This window comes from Rhopalosiphum padi, chromosome 1, assembly GCF_020882245.1.
Source record: "Rhopalosiphum padi isolate XX-2018 chromosome 1, ASM2088224v1, whole genome shotgun sequence".
Classification (NCBI taxonomy): Eukaryota; Metazoa; Arthropoda; class Insecta; order Hemiptera; family Aphididae; genus Rhopalosiphum; species Rhopalosiphum padi.
Window position 1 is genome coordinate 10312817 of NC_083597.1, and position 20438 is coordinate 10333254.

General features: G+C 28.1%; 1 protein-coding gene across 1 annotated transcript; it reads right to left on the reverse strand.

Annotated features, from left to right (window-relative positions):
* Positions 1-16639: 16639 nt before the first annotated feature.
* LOC132930275 (uncharacterized) lies at positions 16640-18898 on the reverse strand. Its single transcript, XM_060996052.1, has 3 exons — positions 18743-18898; positions 18454-18596; positions 16640-16856 (listed from the first exon to the last, which is right to left on the reverse strand). Exons 1-3 carry the CDS (start codon positions 18896-18898, stop codon positions 16640-16642), a joined length of 516 nt encoding a protein of 171 aa, XP_060852035.1.
* Positions 18899-20438: the final 1540 nt, after the last annotated feature.

The window sequence follows — 20438 nt, forward strand, 5'->3', positions numbered from 1 at the left end:
CGAGGGAAAAATGTTTTATAGGATAAATACTTATATAAAACAAAACGAACTAATTATTATGGTTGAATTAAGTTTTGCCAACAACATTGTACTTAACTTACTTATATAAGTCAATATTGCAAGTATTATATACGTCTAAAATACTAGAATTCTGCAATTATGTAAATAATATGTTTATGATATAAAATATAAATAGCTCACAATGAATCTAAATATTTTACAAATTGTATCGTGTATAGGAAATAAAATTATACATTTAATGATGAAACTGTTCAATTAAAATGCATACATTAATTAATAATATTATAAGACAAATCGCGGAAAATAAGAATATATTATTTATACAGTTATACAGATTTTATTTCTAGTTATAAAAATCTTTCGTCAAATTTCATCAAAATTTAATATTGAGTACCTAAATATTTCTTGTTTTCCTCAAATTTTCTTAATTATAAAAAAAGGAATGATTTGAAATCTGATATTTACCTCCCAAAGTACCAATCGGGTAGATAAAATTGAGACTTATAGATGACATCAATGTTGAAAATTAGACTAATAAATTGTCTCCTCCCAAACATAAAGAAAGACACAAAAACAAACATATACCAACGTAAAACTATTTATTCCTTGGCTTTAGCTTTATTCTGAATATAATATAGCTATAGCTATAGCTGTCAAATTAAGAATATTTTAAGTATATATGTATATACATTTTTTGTAAGTGTTTAAATTCAATATTATCTTAGTACTATAAATATATAATAGTATTATATACCTATTTATAGCCTGCAGTAGCTAAAGTTTAAACTTTATATAGATTAATACACATTTACACCATATTTAGGTATTAGGTAGATTCGTAGATCATAATACGAGTACAGTATATACAAAAATTTACTTAAAACTATATATAAACCTTGTATACTTGTACAGTCTTATATTTTATAATATATTTTTAAATTGGTCTGCGTTCCAAAATAAACTTATATTCGTAAAATATGGTTCATCAGCTCAAAAGATAAGATTAATCAAGATATTAATTAATTAATTTTTAATAAATCACTTATTTTGTATATTTTTTTAGCTTGTTTTCTATTAAACATTGTAACTATGCGCCTATGTATGCAATAGGTTTATCATATTATATTTATATATGTATATAAATAGGTACCCGCACTCGCGCAGTTACATGGCTGGTATAGAACAAGAAAGTCGGTTACATATATCTATAATATTATATATAAGTTCAGTATACTTTTATATTACTCGTGTATTAGTAAATAAGATAAAATAATAATTTTTCCTTAGTCAATATAGTAAATAGGATCACAAAAATATTATGAATAATTTAAATAAATCATTTCGTGTAAAGATGTAATTACATTTCATACAAGAAATATTATATGTGAAGACAATAATAAAATATAGTATGAAGATTGAAAAAATTTGTACATTTTGAAACTAAAAATTAAACAAAATAAATTAAAATGAATACATAATATGTACATATATATATATATATATATATAACATATAGATATAATATATGGCTTACGTTAAATAAATAACCATACATATATTATTAATAATTATTAATTAATATTGTTGATAGTGTTGATACGCATTAAATCATACAACATGTTTAGGTTTTTAAATTAAATTTAAATTGCAATTTATTCATCCTTTTCCGACAGAGTAACTCATACTGTAGCTACACATTTTAAAGGTCAATTATTTTGGAGATATATATAAACAGAATAGATGATATTTTAAAATACATGTATTATTTGAAATTTATAAAAACTGTCTTTAAGTTAAATTTATTTATACCATTGTTTCATATTTTTTTTTAGTACCTAATTCAAAATATTAATTTATGACCTATTAAATTTATAATTATAAATTTATTCAAGAATTATTATAACTTTTAAATTTTCCTTATAAGTGTTATCTAAGTATGCTGTGAGTTATGAATTTGTGATTTAAATATTTCTACTCATGGTAATTTCATATTATAGTGACCAATGTATATGTAGCCATGTAGGTAGGTACCTACGTAGTACCTATAATAAAGTTTATAGGTACTAACATCACAAAAAAATAAAATTTTTATTCCATTATTTAATCATGATCGAACCAACAATTATCCTTACACTTAATATTCAAGAATAATGAATATTAAATGTATTCAATTTCAATACATGCATTTGTATTATACTAAATATATAAAATGAACACGATACTGCAATATAGACGGGCATTCTAAACCATCATAAATTTGTTTACAAATCTTCGAGATTAATGTCAAAAAATCCACTCAGATTTCTAGCAACAAAATTCCTTTATAACAAATGGCATCTACGATATAACATTTATTATTATCAAATCGAATTTTTGGTTTGGAAAATTGAATAAACGTATGTTGTTAAAATATAATATTATTTGAAAAAATGTAAAAGTCGTTCATCATGGGTCAAGTTCTTGTTAAGTATATAAATTGAAAAATATATGCAAAACACGTTGATATAGATTGTTAGATTGTATATTAAAATTAAAAATATTCTGTGCTTAAATTTTATTTTTCAACAATTATTTATTAAGTACTAATTAAACGAAATGGTCAAGCGGAATCCGCCAATATACGCGTAGTCACCGATTCGAACCAAACACAGGCAACCCTCTCAATAGGAAGAGAAATATCCAAAGAAAGAGATATCAAAGAAATATCGCTCTAGTACAGAAAGCAACGGGAAACCATTATAAACACTACTGCACAGTATACCTTTTCTAGTTACTAAGTTGTTCGTACACAAAAATCTAAAGCTGTTAAATTAATAAATTGTTGTCAAACCTGAAACCTAACAGTTGTAAGCTAAGCAGCATAAATAGAACACATATCTATATCTAATATCTTCTTAGTTTGCTTAGAGCAAAATTTTAGTTTCATAACTTCATAAAATAACTGATAAATTAGACAAATAAATCTTAATACTTTAATGCAATATTTAAATAAAATCATCTGTAAAAATACTTCGTTTTCTACTTTTTCTAATACATATATTGAATAATTTAATGACGACGTTATTTATCTTATTACTTTTATTACAATATCAAATGTATAGTTTTTACTATCTTTCCTTAACACTTTAACAGTGTTAGTCACAATCCACAACTAGGTTAGCTGGGGAAAAAATGTAAGTACAACATTTTTTCGCGGCAATTAATGCTTTGCCTGGGCCTTTATGAGATTTGCCAGATTGGCAGTAACACACGAGTACACACGCAATGCTTATGGTCGATTGATCTTATGCAAACATAATTAGTTTTTACCTGTTTTTACCGACAATAATTATTTATTGTCATGATTATTGTCGGAATGTAAATCGCTTACAACGCCGACACTTGATAAAACATTATTCACACGTATTATAACATTATAATAATATTATATCTTTAATATTACATCTGTTGAATAATGTATTGCTACTTGGGAGGTGCTTCGTGTGTTGATGGAATATTTTATAATTTAGATTGATATATAGATATAACGCGGACCTTCATATGAAAACGTTACAAATAAATATTACGTATATTATAAGTTTTTTTTAAGTCTATACACTGAGTTTCAATTACTACAAAAAAATACTGTTTTATAATAATTATTTACATATTTTTTTGAGAAGATATTGGGTTTCATTGTACACGGAATCAATGTAAAAATAATATGCATAATATACAAATAGTATACACATAAACTCAAATTAAGCTTTCAGGTTGTGTACATTTTCTAGAAATCGCCGGCAAATACCGAGCATTTAATAGTAATATATTCTCTGACCGTTGGTATTTCCTCGTAAAAGACGATCGAATGGCTTGCATAAATAAACATGTCAATTGTTCCGAGCCATCTGCATGGAAAACAGCATAATAAAGTTTGAGGACAAAACGATGCTATCAGTTATCACAATGGTATTTTATGTACAAATAGCCAGACAATTTTGACGTTCGATCCATGTTTATTTTCTTATTCTTCTTTTCCACTATGTTTTCTTTCAATGTTATATCTCTTTATTTGCAACTTTAAATCGTTATTGAAATACTTGGCCGGTATTGTATGCACACCCAACATTAATACTTTTCGAAAACGGTTTATAGTATTGGTCCGTTATACATTGGTGATTAATCAATTAAAAAATAATAATAATATAACAAACAGAAATACTGGCCAGAATTCTTATAAAGGTCACTCGGAATATTGTTCTATATCGATGAAATAGCAATTTGTTTAAGTGTATGTACCATTGTCTGCTTATTACGTAGGTATACTAATCGTACTATAAAGTATCTATTATGCATACATACAAATCAATTTAAAACTGTTGAATAATTTATTAAAAACTAGATGTTCCATAGTATTACGTATATAGATCTAAAGAAAAACAAATTGCAGATACGACACAATTGTTATCCTTGATATCACTTATTATATCTTTTAAGGAATTTCAAAACTTCAAATACATGCAATTAATATAGTTTATTCAATACAGCAGTATTACAATTCATTATTCTTCGAAAACTTAAAATATTTTATATGATCTATTAATTTTTTATAATAGTCCGTAGATAATTAAGAACTAATAATACCACACTATTAAATATATAACCTGTGTATTAGTATTGCTATGAATTATTATAAATTGTTCAAATAACCAAGCTATAATATTGAATTAAAAATCATTAATATTTTTGCAACATAAATTACTTACTATCAAAAATAAAATCAACAGTTAACAGCTATTCTTATAATTTTAAAACAAGTTTTTTCTCCTGGTACTGAAATTTTAAAATTGGTTTACGTACATACTGTATTACTGCATGTATTGTGTATAATGTATATCATATACATTTTAATTATATTCATTTAATCGTTCCAATAAATATTATTTCAATTTAAAAGTATATGACATAATAATTAATATTCGTAAATGTCAAGAAATAAGTCGTATTTTACTATATGTCATAAAATGTAAAAGCGTTAAGCCATAATTAGGTAGATATAAAGCAATAAATAAATACAGTATACACGTTAAAATCAACTCTATTATAGAGCCCATTTATGTTTTTGAATGTCTTTTTTTTTTGTGCAGCGACAGCAGTGTTAATTCTGAAATGAAACGGTTTATGCATTATAGTTTAGGTAGTTTAGTCACTTACAGAATTCTTAAAATACAAACCATATCTTTTACAATATGTTTAACATAAATACATAATATAGTAAATATCTATATATATATATATATATATATATATATATATATGCCATATATTTCTATAGATATTATATTACTATATTATACAATTTTTGAAGTTTTTACTATTTTTAATTATAGTTTTTAAAATATATATATTACCCACTTAGTTTTTACCCATATGCACGTATAAAATAATAAAAACATTCATTTTTTCAAAAAGCATTTTCGTTTTTGAAATATTTATTTCATATAATTTAGTCATCATAAAATAATATTTAAAAAAATAATATATTTTTTAATTTTTATTATCATCATTTTTTTAAATTTCTTACTTTTTTTAAACTATAACACACATTTTGAGTTTCATATTCCTAAACAAGACATTTTTCTGAAAATTTTAGTTAATAAAAATTGGATATATTTAACAAATAATAGTTAATAGTAATAACTAATAACTAATAAGTAATAAGCATTTAAAGAAAATAGATATCGGGTAGCATATTAGGGCTACAAAAGCATTTCTCAAAATGTTGGTTTACTCCACTCATAAAAATTGTACACACATGGTGACGCCGGCGACGGTGTATATACTATATACCATCTAAAAATGCAAATAAGTATAATGTACATCTAGGTTTAGCGTATAGATATCGTGGATAATTCTAAAAGCTTTAAAAATAATATGAAACGTAATCAATTTTAAAATTAAAAAAAGATATACCTATGATAATGAACCTTTAAATCAGTTAATCATTGTCACTGGCTTACTATGAAGAGAGAAATAATAATTTAGTGTACCTATTATAATTATACCACTATGTAGGGTTCTTACAGTTCCTACACGCATACAATATGTAAATACCCCACGGTCATATTATATTGTGTTGTAATACAATATTTTGCGGTATTGTATTTATGTATATAGGTACAAGGTACTGATATATAAATATACGAATGCAATATTCATACACATCCATTAGAAAACCATGTTTCTAAGTGATGATAATATTATATGCCGCATGTATTTGTCGTACGCACATATAAATACTAAATGTAACAGTATCTGGGGATGCTGGACAATAGATGACATTGATGCCGACTGCTGACTATGGATTTCCACTGTACACTAATTATTACGTAGTTAAAGAGAGAGAGACAAAGATAGATAGAAAGTTATTCGACATATTTCACTTCCTCATGTCTCCTGAACCTTACCATACGCGCATACATATTTAAACGTGGGTGGTCGATCATTTCACTTATAAACGGCGTTAAGACTAGTTTTTTCTATCCGACCGAATCGTCATAAATGAAACTGATTGTGAGTATACGATCACTTGTATTATTATTTTTTTCATTTATTTTTTATTTTATTTTTTCAATACCGAATAATGTCATGTGCCGAACGTATGGCCGAACGCCACGGGGTATTAAAATATATAATTTTGAAAACTATGATGAATTGATTCTAGAATGATGATGTATATTATAGAATATACGCAGGTGCTCTAATGTTATATCTATTATACTATATTAATATAGTGAGACTTAAAATAAAATGTCATTATAATTGCTTTATTAAACAAACATTATTGTATACGAAAAAAATATTCCGTAATCTAATTGGAGTCTGAGGCTAGAGTCATTCAATTATTTATACCAACATTTTAAGGAAAGCGATTGAAAAAGAAATTAAATAGAATATACCTACCAAATACTAATTCATAAATAACAAATTCACAATTAAAAAAAAATTACATACATATAATTCTAACTCCTATAGTCTTATATTATATGTCCTATGGGCTATGGGTATCTATATATTATATACCTATTACCTAGTAAGTATAGTAGTGCAAATTATCAACGAATACGACAACAATTATATACGAGAAATATATTATATTATATTATTGTCGAAATCTTGCGTACCTCTGCAAAGTAATTTAAGTAAAATTAAAAAAAAAAACGTTAACACTGAAACTTAAATATTTCCAAAATGAATAAGTAGATACCAATGAAATATGAGTAGCAGGGGAGGTTATCATTGGAAAGCCGATTAAGCTATTAAAGTATTAACAATACAGTTAGAGGCATTCAATTGTTAAATTACTTCTCGTGCGTTACAGAGTTATCATTCACACGTAGAGGTATGCATTTGTCATGGTCTGTAGTTCTGTACAGGTGAAAAATAAAAATAATAGTTATAAAATATCAATACTATCTTTCTAATGCTGTAGACGCCATCTAAAGGCTATGTAATAATCAAAATATCTATTATAATTTATTTAGAAATTCCATTTCTATTTTATACGAAATGCATAAACATAATGCGAGGTAGCTTAGAAAAAATATACACGCCTTATTGTTTTAATGCCTTTTATGCAATGTAAATAATAATTAAAAGAAATTATATTGTAAAAGAAATAACCTGTTTCTTTCCTTTCAACTATTTTCGAGTAATTAATTAATTTATGTTAAATTAAGATATTAAAGTACTGGTTTATTATAAATGGCTTATGATGAATATATTGCCTGTTGAAAAATGATTAAGAAATTATGATTTTTTAGTCGAATAGTTTTAAATATTTCAAGAATGTATACGTCCAAAAATACTTGTCGGGTTGGACGAATTTTGTTTAATTGGCGACTGATGACAAAAAAATATAACAGTATACAAAATTCAAATTCACGTGAACTCAGTCAAACACTATATATTATACATTTTCCAAGTACAAACTAACATTTAATTTGTAATATTTGCATAATATTATATTACAATTTATATTCATATGTAAATTATTGAAAAAATAAATATAATTTATTGGAACATTTTTTAAAATTTGATGGTTATAAGTTGAAACTTGTACCGGTATTATATATTATAGTAACTAGTGAGTATATAATATATATTTTATGATTAATAGTATTTTTCTATACTATTAGTTACCCGACTAAAAAAAAATGTTTACATTCTACTTATCATATAGATCAGTCGTTAGCAACCTTTTTAAACTCTCGAGCCACAATTCACAAATTAAAAAGAGTTCGCAGGCCTGCAGACAAAAATAACAATTTTATATTCTTAAATTCTTTATTGATAAATTACTATTTTTATATTTAAGACTTAATACTTTTTATAGTTTTATACGAAATCTTCATAGGTGCATTTGTCGCTTATAAGCTATTTTTCCAATCGACAATATACTATATTTTATTATAGTAATATCTATATCTTATGGATAAGTTAGACTTTTACACTCAGCTCACCATTAAATATTCTTAAATACGCCTCTGTTCTAAACGTAAAAGTATTGAACTATTGAATATAGTTTTTCTATTTTTCAATAATAAAATAAAGGTTTGACTTGGCTATTTCGTTTCGTAACATTGAATCTTGCAAGTCATCTGTCTTTTTTGTAATTTAGTTTATGGTATATGCAAATAATATGAATAAGAGTAATTTTGTAGCAACTTATATCATTTTCATCGTGTGTTAACAAAATATATTATAGTGTCGTAGTGTCGTACTTCCTCAAATAAGCTTCTTTCTCAAAATGCTTTCTAATTAGTAATAGGTAGCCTTAACTTTTGTACGTCTTCTATTTTTTTTATTGTTTAAATTAAACCACACTCCTGTTTGGTTTACCAAAATCTTAATTTTCGTGTTGTTATATTTTATTCAAATAATAGCATCAGTTCAAAAAAATATACGGATGAGAATATATTTAGATAATATTATAGAAGATAATGGAGAACATTATATTATGTTCGGAATACGTATTGGTGAAACAAAATCCCGAAATCAAACATGTATATATCGAATATATAATACATTATTACGTACACTCGACAGAAATATGTAAACGAACACAACAACCGATGATGACGATTCATATGACGATTATGCTCTCTAACGATCAAAAATCAAAATATGATAATAATTAATAACATTACATTCCACATGACCACATGCGTTTATTACATATTATTAGTATATTATGAATTAAAGCGCCGTGCATGTGCAACACGTCGCCGTGTGCAGGACTGGACGCACGCGGCAAAGCGTCACGCGACGGACACGTCTCTGTGCAAGCATATCATTATTATTATATGTTGTGCGACTTCGATTAAAACACCCGCGAGGTCCGGCGGCGTATAATAGGCCACTAATGACGCGCGAGGAGCATACGCACACACACACACGCACACATCGAATCGCACGCCATCGTTATTTACTATTCACGCGCGCGGCTCTCGGTGCCCACCTATATATCATATATTATGTGATACGCAATTCGCGTACTTATTACGTCCGCCGAGCGCGCGACGCGGGTACAGTCGAATTTTTATGACGGCCGTTACTACCACTCTTGCGGCCGCGCACGCTACATAATATAATGTAATATAAAATAATATTATACGATGCGGCGGTGGCGGACGCAGTTATTGCCGTCATAGACCGTGGAACGCGAGATCGACGTCTCGTGCCTACGTTATAATATTATATTACGTGGAATGGTGAAAAAAAATAATAATAAACTATTCTATACGCACAACGAACAATTATATACATTTGAACATACCATAATAATAATAATAATAATAATAATAATAGACGATTAAGTTGGCGTCGTCGTCGTTTAGTCGAGTTGACACGGATATATTATACACATATATAATATTATTATACACCACCACCACGTACGTACGAGCATTATTATTATTATTATATAGATATACATGTACGATATTATCCTCTACAACAGTTGTCAGTTGTTGTACGTGTGCGTGTGTGAGTACGTTATTCGTCAGCCGTTGGGATGGCGGCGATGGGTCGGGTGTGCGTACCGAAGAGTAGGGTACCACAGCGCACGCACGCGGGACTGTACGTTGTTGGATAGCGAAGGCGCGCGCGCGCGCGTGTGGTCCTCGGTGTCGTCTACTTGTGTGGCACGGGGCCGGTGCCACCGTGGGTGGGCCCCGCCGCCGATCCTACGGCCAGCACTCCGCGCCGTCGCAACTGCCGCCGCACGATAGGACGTACTATCCTCCTCGACGACGTCGCCGCCCGGCCGCCGCCACCACTGCCGCCGTCGCCGCCGTAACGCGGTACCACCGACGGACGCCGTCGCCCGTCGAGCACCACTCTCCGTTTTTTAATTAATATATATGTGTACACACGCATGGATGTATTACAATAGGTGTACCCGGCCGACAGGGGCACGTTCGTCCAAATCGGCCGATATTTCTGCCGGTATCTGTGGGGGTAATGTCGTTATTATCGTTTCCAGGAAATGTTCACAATTTCGCTGGTATTAATTATCGTTATGAATTTTATGATAAATTATAGGTGTATTCTATCTATCGTGTCATTAATGGAATTTTAAGTTTTATCTAAAAATCAACACTGACATCAGTGACATCTGTGGTCCTAGGAAATTCAACGTTCTTACCAACCGGATATCCGTAAATTTCCTCTGCTGTCAATCTGTCATCCCCTTATGCGAGAAGTTTTTTCGACTACAGTTTAAAACTATAGATTCTTTGTCGAGCGCCTGACGCCTTGCGTAAACGCAACTAACTGTACGCGGCGGTTACACGAAATGCTGGTGCGTGTGACGATGAATCTAAGATTATACTGAAGATTATTCGTGTAACCGGACTTAGACGGGTGTGCTGCGGTACCAATTATGTGCCGTTTACGACGGCATAATATAGAATTTATGATGGCATTAAAAAATTTTAATATGTGATTATATTTGAATGTCTTACAATATTTTATTTCATAAACAATTATTTTTATTAATTAAATGAGTATAAACTATAATATATTCGCTTTGTCCGTAGACATTCCCTCGTCTCGGGAAGATCAAAAAATAAACCGGTACAAAAGTGAATACCGATAAAATACGATATAATAATAAACCACAACCCCTGTAAGCTTTAACAAATCTATCTTGATTCGCCTAAATGCAATCTGTTAATTGTTTTCAATACGATCAATGTAGGTGGTTTATTATGAATTATCATCATAATAATTCATAATACTCATTGGAATATCTACTGAGAAAACTATAACAATGGTTACGACACGCGCGTAAACTTTTTAATTTTTATAGATCATATTTTAATTATTGTCAACGTCATACAAGTATAGAACAAATATAATATGTAATCGAATAATATAATAAGATTATAGAGGTAAAATATACTAAATTACATGTATTCTATTAGGTATACCGTAAATATACATAGTTCACTAAGAAAAATATAAAAAAACAACGAAAATTGCCATTAATTATTCATATCAATTATCAGCTGTGATTATAATAATAATAGCTAATATAATATAATAAATATAATTATTGCCAACTTTGTGTATCAGCCCTTGTGTTTGCGTAGTACTGTAGTAGACACCTAAAATACAAGGATAATTTATAAATACGATTAATTAGTATAATATATCAATATAATATGTATACATTGGTACCTAACTATTAGCCATTAGTTACAGTTGTATGTTATGTAAATCGTCGTATAAAATATATATAAAAATTGTAATTACATATTTAAACCGATATAATTATAGAAAAGTTAATGAATAATGGATTTAAAATTCAAAATGATGGGTTATAATAATATAATAATAATGTAATTTAATTATTACACATGTAATACAAACTTCAAATATGTATCTATAATATTATTCCTAAAACGAAAAGTCTAATAATGTAATATTATCTTAAAAATTAAAAAAAAAATGAGGATGAAATCAGTAAAATATTATTATATTATAACATGGATAACCCAGCAGTATATCTTGTTATTCATGTAGTGGATATCTATACTTGAAATCGTGTGAAATGTTCAAAGTGACAGTTTTAGTATTGAATTTCAGGGAAATGGGTACGCAATGAAAATATTCGGTTGAACTAGACTTAACGCTGCCTATGTGAAATGAACGACCACCCACGTTTTAAATGCCCTCGTTAAAAAGACATTGTTGGACTGTTGTAGGTATACATTTTACAAGTGTATGGAATTTTATTTGTAAGCCAACGAAAATTGAATCGTATTATTTAATTTGTACTTGAATGTAGTAAGAATACCATGAAATAACACGAGTAACAAGTAAATAATCTGAATGAGCTTATATAAAATAAGTAGGTATATAATTAGTACCTAACTAAATGTTATCATAAATATAATCGTATTTAATAATACTACTGCAATAAACACCTTTTTCAGGGATATCTATATATGCTGTAAGTAGTAGATAAGTACATCCTGCATGATAATAATACGTATATAACTTAGTTACTCTGCGTGTCATCAAGTATATGTGTATATAATTATTTAAGTTTAATATTACACTATAATATTGAATTTAAAAACAATAATAATTAACTATAAACTAATATATTATAATTATTATAACATTTATAACAATTTGAAACATAAAATGGTTCTAGTTAATTTGATATTTTGAGATAGAAATTTTTGATTCTGAGCTCACTTTTTATACATAGACATATAGTTAAATATTTAATAAGCATGACTATATATACTACATATATAACACTAAAAGTATATAGCACCATTGATTATAAATATTAGTATGTATAATGTCTGTATACATATATTTAAATATACCTTAAATAATTTGTATTGATTTAAAATCGATTATATGTGACTTTATATAGAATATATATATACATATTATACACTATTGCAGGTTAAAAATTAAAATACTTATTTTAAAATTCTAATCTGCAGTTTTTTATACAGTTATAAACTTATATAAAAATATTACGGAAAAGTCAAAAAATTATTTCTTATTAGGTATTTAGGTTAAGGTAACGGTATATACCAACCATAGGTAATTAAACTAGATTTACCATATGATAATGAGGAGAAAATTTTGCGTAATACGTATATACGCACAACTATAAAAACTATTTCTTGTATTTGGGGAGGTGTGCAATTTTTTTCTTAGCTGTGTTTTATAAAAAATAATTTACATAGCACTGTATATAATATATAAATATAGGTAATAATATTTATATTCAAAATTTAACAATGGCGGCACTGATAAAGTATAAAATACGATTTTTATCGTGCTTACTGCTTTGCAGATCTACAAATATATTTTTTCTTGTAAAAATTGTACATTTGTGTTCATGATTTTGTTTCATTAAAAATTATTATACTTTTCGAATTCCTTAATAGGTCATAGAGAGATTAACATTATCTACTTTATATTTAGATTAAAAAAAAAAAAGGAAATATATATTATGTAGTACATGTTTTATACAACGTAACACAATATACTAAATTTACAATAGCATTTTAGAATTTATCAATAAAATTACCAAATAAATCCCAATTAAATTAATACAATTATTTACATTAGTCATTACTCCTTCTAGATATAATACAATATGTATAAAATAGGGACATATATAATATCATAATATATAACTATTAACTTTTGTCTTATTATACCATAAATCAGGCCGGATTAATACAATCTTAGGCCCTAGGCAAAGCCATAGCTGGGGGAGAATCTAGGGATCCGGACCTCCAAGAATTTTTTAAAAATAGAAACATTTTATAGTGGTGAATAAAGTTAATTGACTATACATTTTCAGTATTTATATTTAAAAAAAATGTTGGACCCCCTCCCCCAAATTTTTTTCAGTTGCAGCCCTAGGGCCAAGGCACATTGTTGTTAATTCCTATGTGCTTATACGGTCCTGTGGTATCCTGTATTTAAATGAATATAAAACCTTCTGTTTAGGAGAGGAAGTGTTGAATTTCGGTGTTAATCTTTTAAAAACAAAAAAAAAATCAAATCTAAACTTTTATATGATAATAATTTATTTTAACAAATCTTAAAAACATTTCATTTTACTCCAAGTCTCTAAATATATAGAAAATTAAATTATTAAAAACCATAAAAAAACAACTTATTTTACAACAATTTGAAAATTTCTTTATCCCTCGTATTTAAGTATAAAACAAGATAATTGTAACAAAAAAAGTAGTAGCCACACATTTTATTTTTGTAATCCTCAAAAATGTTCGTAGACCCTAGGCACAGTGCCTATAATGCATATGCGCTAATACGGCCCTCCATAATACAACATGTACTATAATCTTCAATAATAATTTAAAATTTGTATATCTATTTTGAAATTAATGTCGTCGATTATATGTATGGTATATAATAAACTTTACACTTTGAGTGCTGCACAATGGAAAACAATTAAACTATGTACAACAAAATACATTGACTGGGAAACATTTTTTGTCCGATACCATGAAGTACTTATATGGGGTTTACGAATACCCGGTACAGACTTCGCTTCAAAGTTCAAGTTTTTTCACTATATAATTCGAAATCAAAGGGATATCTCTAATAATTAGATAATAAATAGACAACGGTACATAACACAGATTACCACGGTTCATGTCTTGTAACCACATTTGATCCGCTGAGGTGTACGGTATCTCTTCACCTCGATTCTACACGCCGCATCTGTGTTATCATGAAATGCGATGGTTTTCTCGTAGTGTGACCATTTTTATCTTTGCATTTTACATTTTTTTGACGCAACAGAGAAATCATTATTTGATACGCCGATATGGTTGGTTGGGACCATAAAATACAAAATCAATTTTGTCAAAAAATTATTTTGCGTAAAAATGTTGACCTATCTAAAGTAAAAACTAGATCCAATTTGCCATCTAAAAACACGTCAGATAACATGGGGTAAAATTTCCAATAAAATATATTATTTTATATGAAACTGAGTAGTTGTGACAAGAAGAAAAAATATGTGATGAGATCCACAGAAGTCGGAACTTGTAAGTATAAAATACAAGAATTGCAGTTTATTAATAAGATTCCTTTTTATTAACCGTCACTTTAGGACAAAATCAACATGACTTGTTCGACTTTGCCGACTTACCTGGTCGCTGCAGAGGTGGGACGGAGAACCGAGTCGGCTGTACGCGTATATATGAACTGGTGGTGAAGGCAACCGTTAGATTTGTCTTGGTCATGTTCTATGAATAAACAGAGCTGTGGTGATGACCAAACGTCCATACCAAACATTATGACTTATGAGAGACAGTGTAATTGTACGCCCCTGCAACAGTATGGTGTACCTGAATTCTGAAAGACCAATCAGAATATTATCCAAGACAATAATTTTTTAAATCTCTTGTGTTTAGGAGGTGTCGATATGCAATTACACAAGCACGCCTGAAATGATCTGGATAGGCAACTTCTTTTACACTTGACACACGACACACCAGAATGGGACTTAAAAATAATGATTATAAAAAGGATGGTACAAGTTATTGTATAGCGACAGGGGCCCTGTGGTCGATTTGGTCTAGTATAATGACCACAAGGTACAAATTACAAGTACAGTAACATTGAAGAGGTCTTAAAACTAATTCATCTACTTAAAGCTATGGCATGGAAATCGTCGCACTCACAGAATACCAGTCCTGATCTCGGGCATAAGCAAGGCAAGTACGTGGACTAAAGAGTATGATAAAAAACTCGCGCAGAAGGTTGTAGCATGAGTTCGTTTATTGAAGTTTGTAACAGAATATTAATTAATAAAAATAAAACAGAAGTAAATGGCTGCACTAACGCACTATAATAGTTGTGTGGTGAAAGGTGATATTATAATTTATAGCGCACGTAAAATATACGAATATAAACAAGAGGTTTGTGCCGCAATGGAAACAATAAAATAAATTCACAGTTGATAAATATTCAATAAAATATACGAGATTACGACAAGATAAAAAAAGTGAATAGTAATAATAACTATCAAATAACCCAACCCCAATAGAATATATAGATATGCAAAATGCACAATAATAATAAATATAATAATTCACAATCAGAATAATAAATTGGGAGGTCTAGGGAGAATGGACATACCTAGAAAGTAGAAAGATAAGAATACGGATAAGTAGTCGCGATTATTAGCATATCGTAATGATAAGATTTAAATAATACCAGTTGTAGGATAAGAATCATTTCCGCACAAACAGTTATCTATCTTGAAATTTTCATCCAATAAAATTGTATATCTATTATACATTTATCCACTCAATTTTGCAATTGGTGTCTGTGTTTTCCTTCACCTCACGAAACCCCAATTTTTATTAGACAACAATAAACAACGACAAAAGTTATCACAGTAGGTACGTGTCACTTGTATGAGATATAAAAGTCCAAATAAAAATATCAACATTTATTCATAGGTAATACAGAATATTATATATGTTTCATTGTGACATTGCCCATTAGCTTATAAATAGCCAAGTAGGCAATTAAAAATTTACAATAAATGTAGTCACCTTTTCTTTTCAATTATATTAGAATACCTATACCACATTTTCCACGTAGTTTTGAATAATAATAATGCACAATACACTATAATCATATTTTTTTTGAAACATTTATTATACTTTTGTGATTGTTCAATAGTTATTTTTTCATTTCGTGTTCTATATCGTTTGTTTGTTACAATTAAACTACACTTTTTCCATAAACTCTCTAAAATAAAATTCCTAAAATTAAATGTTCATAGATTTAATAAGTATATTTAAAATCAATTGCAAATAACAAGTTTAAAATTAAAATATTATTAAAAATGATTAATCATAAAAAATAATTTTTTATACTAATTATTTCAAATTTAATACTTAAGTTTGCGAGAAAAGTTGTATATAAATATTACATGTAATCATATAGTTATATATTACCTATAAAAAATTCGATATACACTCCATATTTCTCTCTCTCTCTATATATATATATATATACAATATACATAATATATATGTTACTGGTAGAGTACGAAAATGGGTAATGTACACATTACCTAGGTAGCTTACACCTTATCCATATGAACAGTATAGTGTATAAAATATGTAGATATTTTTTAAAACCTTGATTAAATACCCGAAAGAGATTGTGAATTAGCTATTTCACGCAAATTTTTTTTGTATCCGACACTTCTAAAAATTGAAAAATCTATTAACGGTTCAAACATACAGAACATGAAAGAGCCGACCAAGAAGCAGACACAATTTAATCATTTCATTATCGTCGTCAAGCATAAATACTTTAATAGTTAAATATACTCAGATATGAAGAACGTAATTAACCCATACATTAACAATAAATGGCACTCGCGCTGATTAAATCTTAACATCAAACTTAACCAAATAAAAAAAACAATATATCAACCTATGGAACATAATCCCGAACACAGTAGAAAGGAAGAAGTCGCAATTAACCGACTCCAGATTAGACATAAACACATAACACATGACCTCTCGATGAGTTAAAACGAACCTCTATTATGTGACTCATGCGGCGTTCTTCTAACTTTTAAAAGAGGACGGAACATCTAACTGCACGTGTTGTCTTCGCCTTAAAAGTGCATAACATAGGCCATAGCAAATTTACACTCAGAAGATCGCGTTTAACTCCGTTAGTTTATAAATTAGAGCGAATCGACCTATTATGAAACTTAATGGTAAGAACATAATCTGTGTTTGTATTTTGTACTCGTATGTTGGTTTTTTACGATTATTCTGTTTTTAAGTGAGTTATGAGCATTTTTAATTTACACTATATTATATAGTATATACGCATAACTTGCTAAAAAATTAAACTATCGTAAAAAACCAACATACAAACACAAATAACGTTCTTACTATCAATTTTCATGATAGGTTAATTCATTCTAATTTTTAAACTAATGGAGCTAAACGTGATTTGCTGTTTGTAAATTTGCTATGTTACGTACTTGTAAGATGGCGAAAACACATGCAGCTATTTAGGTGTGGCGTTCTCTTAACTTTATCATCATCGATTGTCGAACATTCCAACATTACCGTTACCAATTCCGCATAATATTATCAGAAAAAATTTTCCAAGCTCTAGGACTGAACACTGAACCCTCTAGACATTAAGAACTTAATTTAATTCCTTAAAAACAATGAATTGTACAAGTTAATTTATAAAAAATGTAAATAGCATAATGTACATATACTAATGGCCAAATTGACAGTTGTCAATGTATTTTAAGATCAATAATAAAAAATACATACATATGTAAATATAAAGTATATATCAAGTATATTTTTAAAACTGTACCTAAGTTTTATCGTTTCCTCTTTAATTGTATTATCTAAATGTTTGTTTGTACTAGCAATATTTGTATATACAACTTCTTTTTCCTTTTGGTCATTATCGTTCTTCTTTAAATCTAATATTTTACAGTCAAACTGTACAATCGGCTTAAAAATAAATTTATACTTGATTGTAATATAAATATTTAAAATTAATTATTTGTATTTATTTCTATAATAATATACCTAGTAAACTATTACTATATATTGCATATATAGATAAATAGATAGATCATAGATAATTATTTACGTACCTTTGAACCCAAATAATTATTGCTTGGTATTTGCATTATTTTGTTTGTTAAACATTGTTTGTGATTTGAATATTTTTTCCAAATTTGAAAATATTTCCTTAGTACGTTCTTTCTATAGTAATTAGCTGCCGTTCTTACTTTCCTGTCAGTTTCCATAATGTTTTCGCTTTATAAATATCTTAGCATTCATCTTACCACTACCTATGTTAGGCGTGTTTGTTAAGCATTATTCCAGTATAATTATCTTTTTTTTCAATTGTGATTTTAACTAGGTAGAGGTAATAAGAAACACATATTTATTATTACACTTATTATACATTTTTATTTTTTTATTTGTGGTTCTATACTTATATATTGTAATCTATTTGTTGATTTTTGTCTGCAAATTTTAAATGACCATATAAATATGTATTACCAAGTAACATTCATAGGTAATAATGAAATAAAATAAACAACGTTTCTTTACTATCAGTTATCACTTATCACTTTTTAAATATAAATTATCACATATTAATTGTTCTAGGTCTAAACGAGACAAAAAAAACCACATAGAGAGAATAAAAAATATGTTGTTCTTGGTATTTAATACAAAATTTTGATAACGCAGTTAATATAATATAACACCATAAATCGTTTATAACTCATTCATTCTCCGGTACATCAATATAAAAATCGGAAGCAAAATGTTTTACGTTTTCACAGTAAAATATGTAGGTAGTAAAAATTATTTTTCAACAGAAAATTATTTTTTTTATTTTTTTAACTTACTTTCTGAAAATAGGACATTTTAGTTACCAAAGAATACACCGATACAGCATAACAGTGAACCGAAAAACGAGACTGTCCCAATAAAAAAGGAACTTAATATGTTATCAGTAATGATATCACACAAGTAGTGGCGCAACAAAGGTATGATGAAGTGTACCTACAAAAACAAAAGTAGTATTTTTTTTTTACCTTCAATACGGCAATTTTTTTCATTTTATACATATTTTGAAATGTGTATGGTTTTGTTTATTTATACACACTACGTGTGAATTTAATAATATTATAAAAACAGCATAAGGAAAGTCCCAAATTGTTCCATCAATGTTCCATTAAATATTGTTATTAATGAGCTCATTAAGTATACTAGTATACTGTATACATTTGTCAATTTTGTTAATTTGTAAAAAGGCGCTTTTTTCTAAGATTTCCAGAGGCGCTAACGACGAGTCTTCCTACGCTACTTTCAGTCTACCAATATGTTACACCTATAAATTACAATAAATTAATCACTCGAATGTGATTTAAATTTTTTTGCAGTCGTGTTGATGTTATCCGTCTAAAATAGATAACGATGAAATAGGTGTATGCACTGAAGAATGTGTGGCAGAGTAGTCCCAATTAGAAGTAGGCACTTTATAAAACTTTGTTTTGGATATTTAAGTGACGGTCCCTTGAACATTGTGTATCACATTACTCGGCTTGTCCGGCGCATTGTACAGACAATTTGACTACATTTATGCGTAGAGGGTAGAGCAACACATTAATAATGATATATAACAGTGGTGGCCAACATGACTATGTTCGCGAACCACATATATTAATGCAACTATATCAAGAGCTAAATTATCTAATCTGTACTTTTATACCACAAAAATAATGAAGACAGCTAACATCCAATAAACATATCAAATTACGATATATGAAATTA

Coding starts and splice junctions, on each gene's coding strand:
- LOC132930275 (XM_060996052.1), bottom strand. CDS start 18,898: ATGGAAACTGACAGGAAAGTAAGAACGGCAGCTAATTACTATAGAAAG. Junction 18,597..18,742: donor ATAATTATTTGGGTTCAAAG/GTACGTAAATAA, acceptor TTTATTTTTAAG/CCGATTGTACAGTTTGACTG. Junction 16,857..18,453: donor GAGGAAACGATAAAACTTAG/GTACAGTTTTAA, acceptor ATTTAATTTTAG/GAATTTTATTTTAGAGAGTT.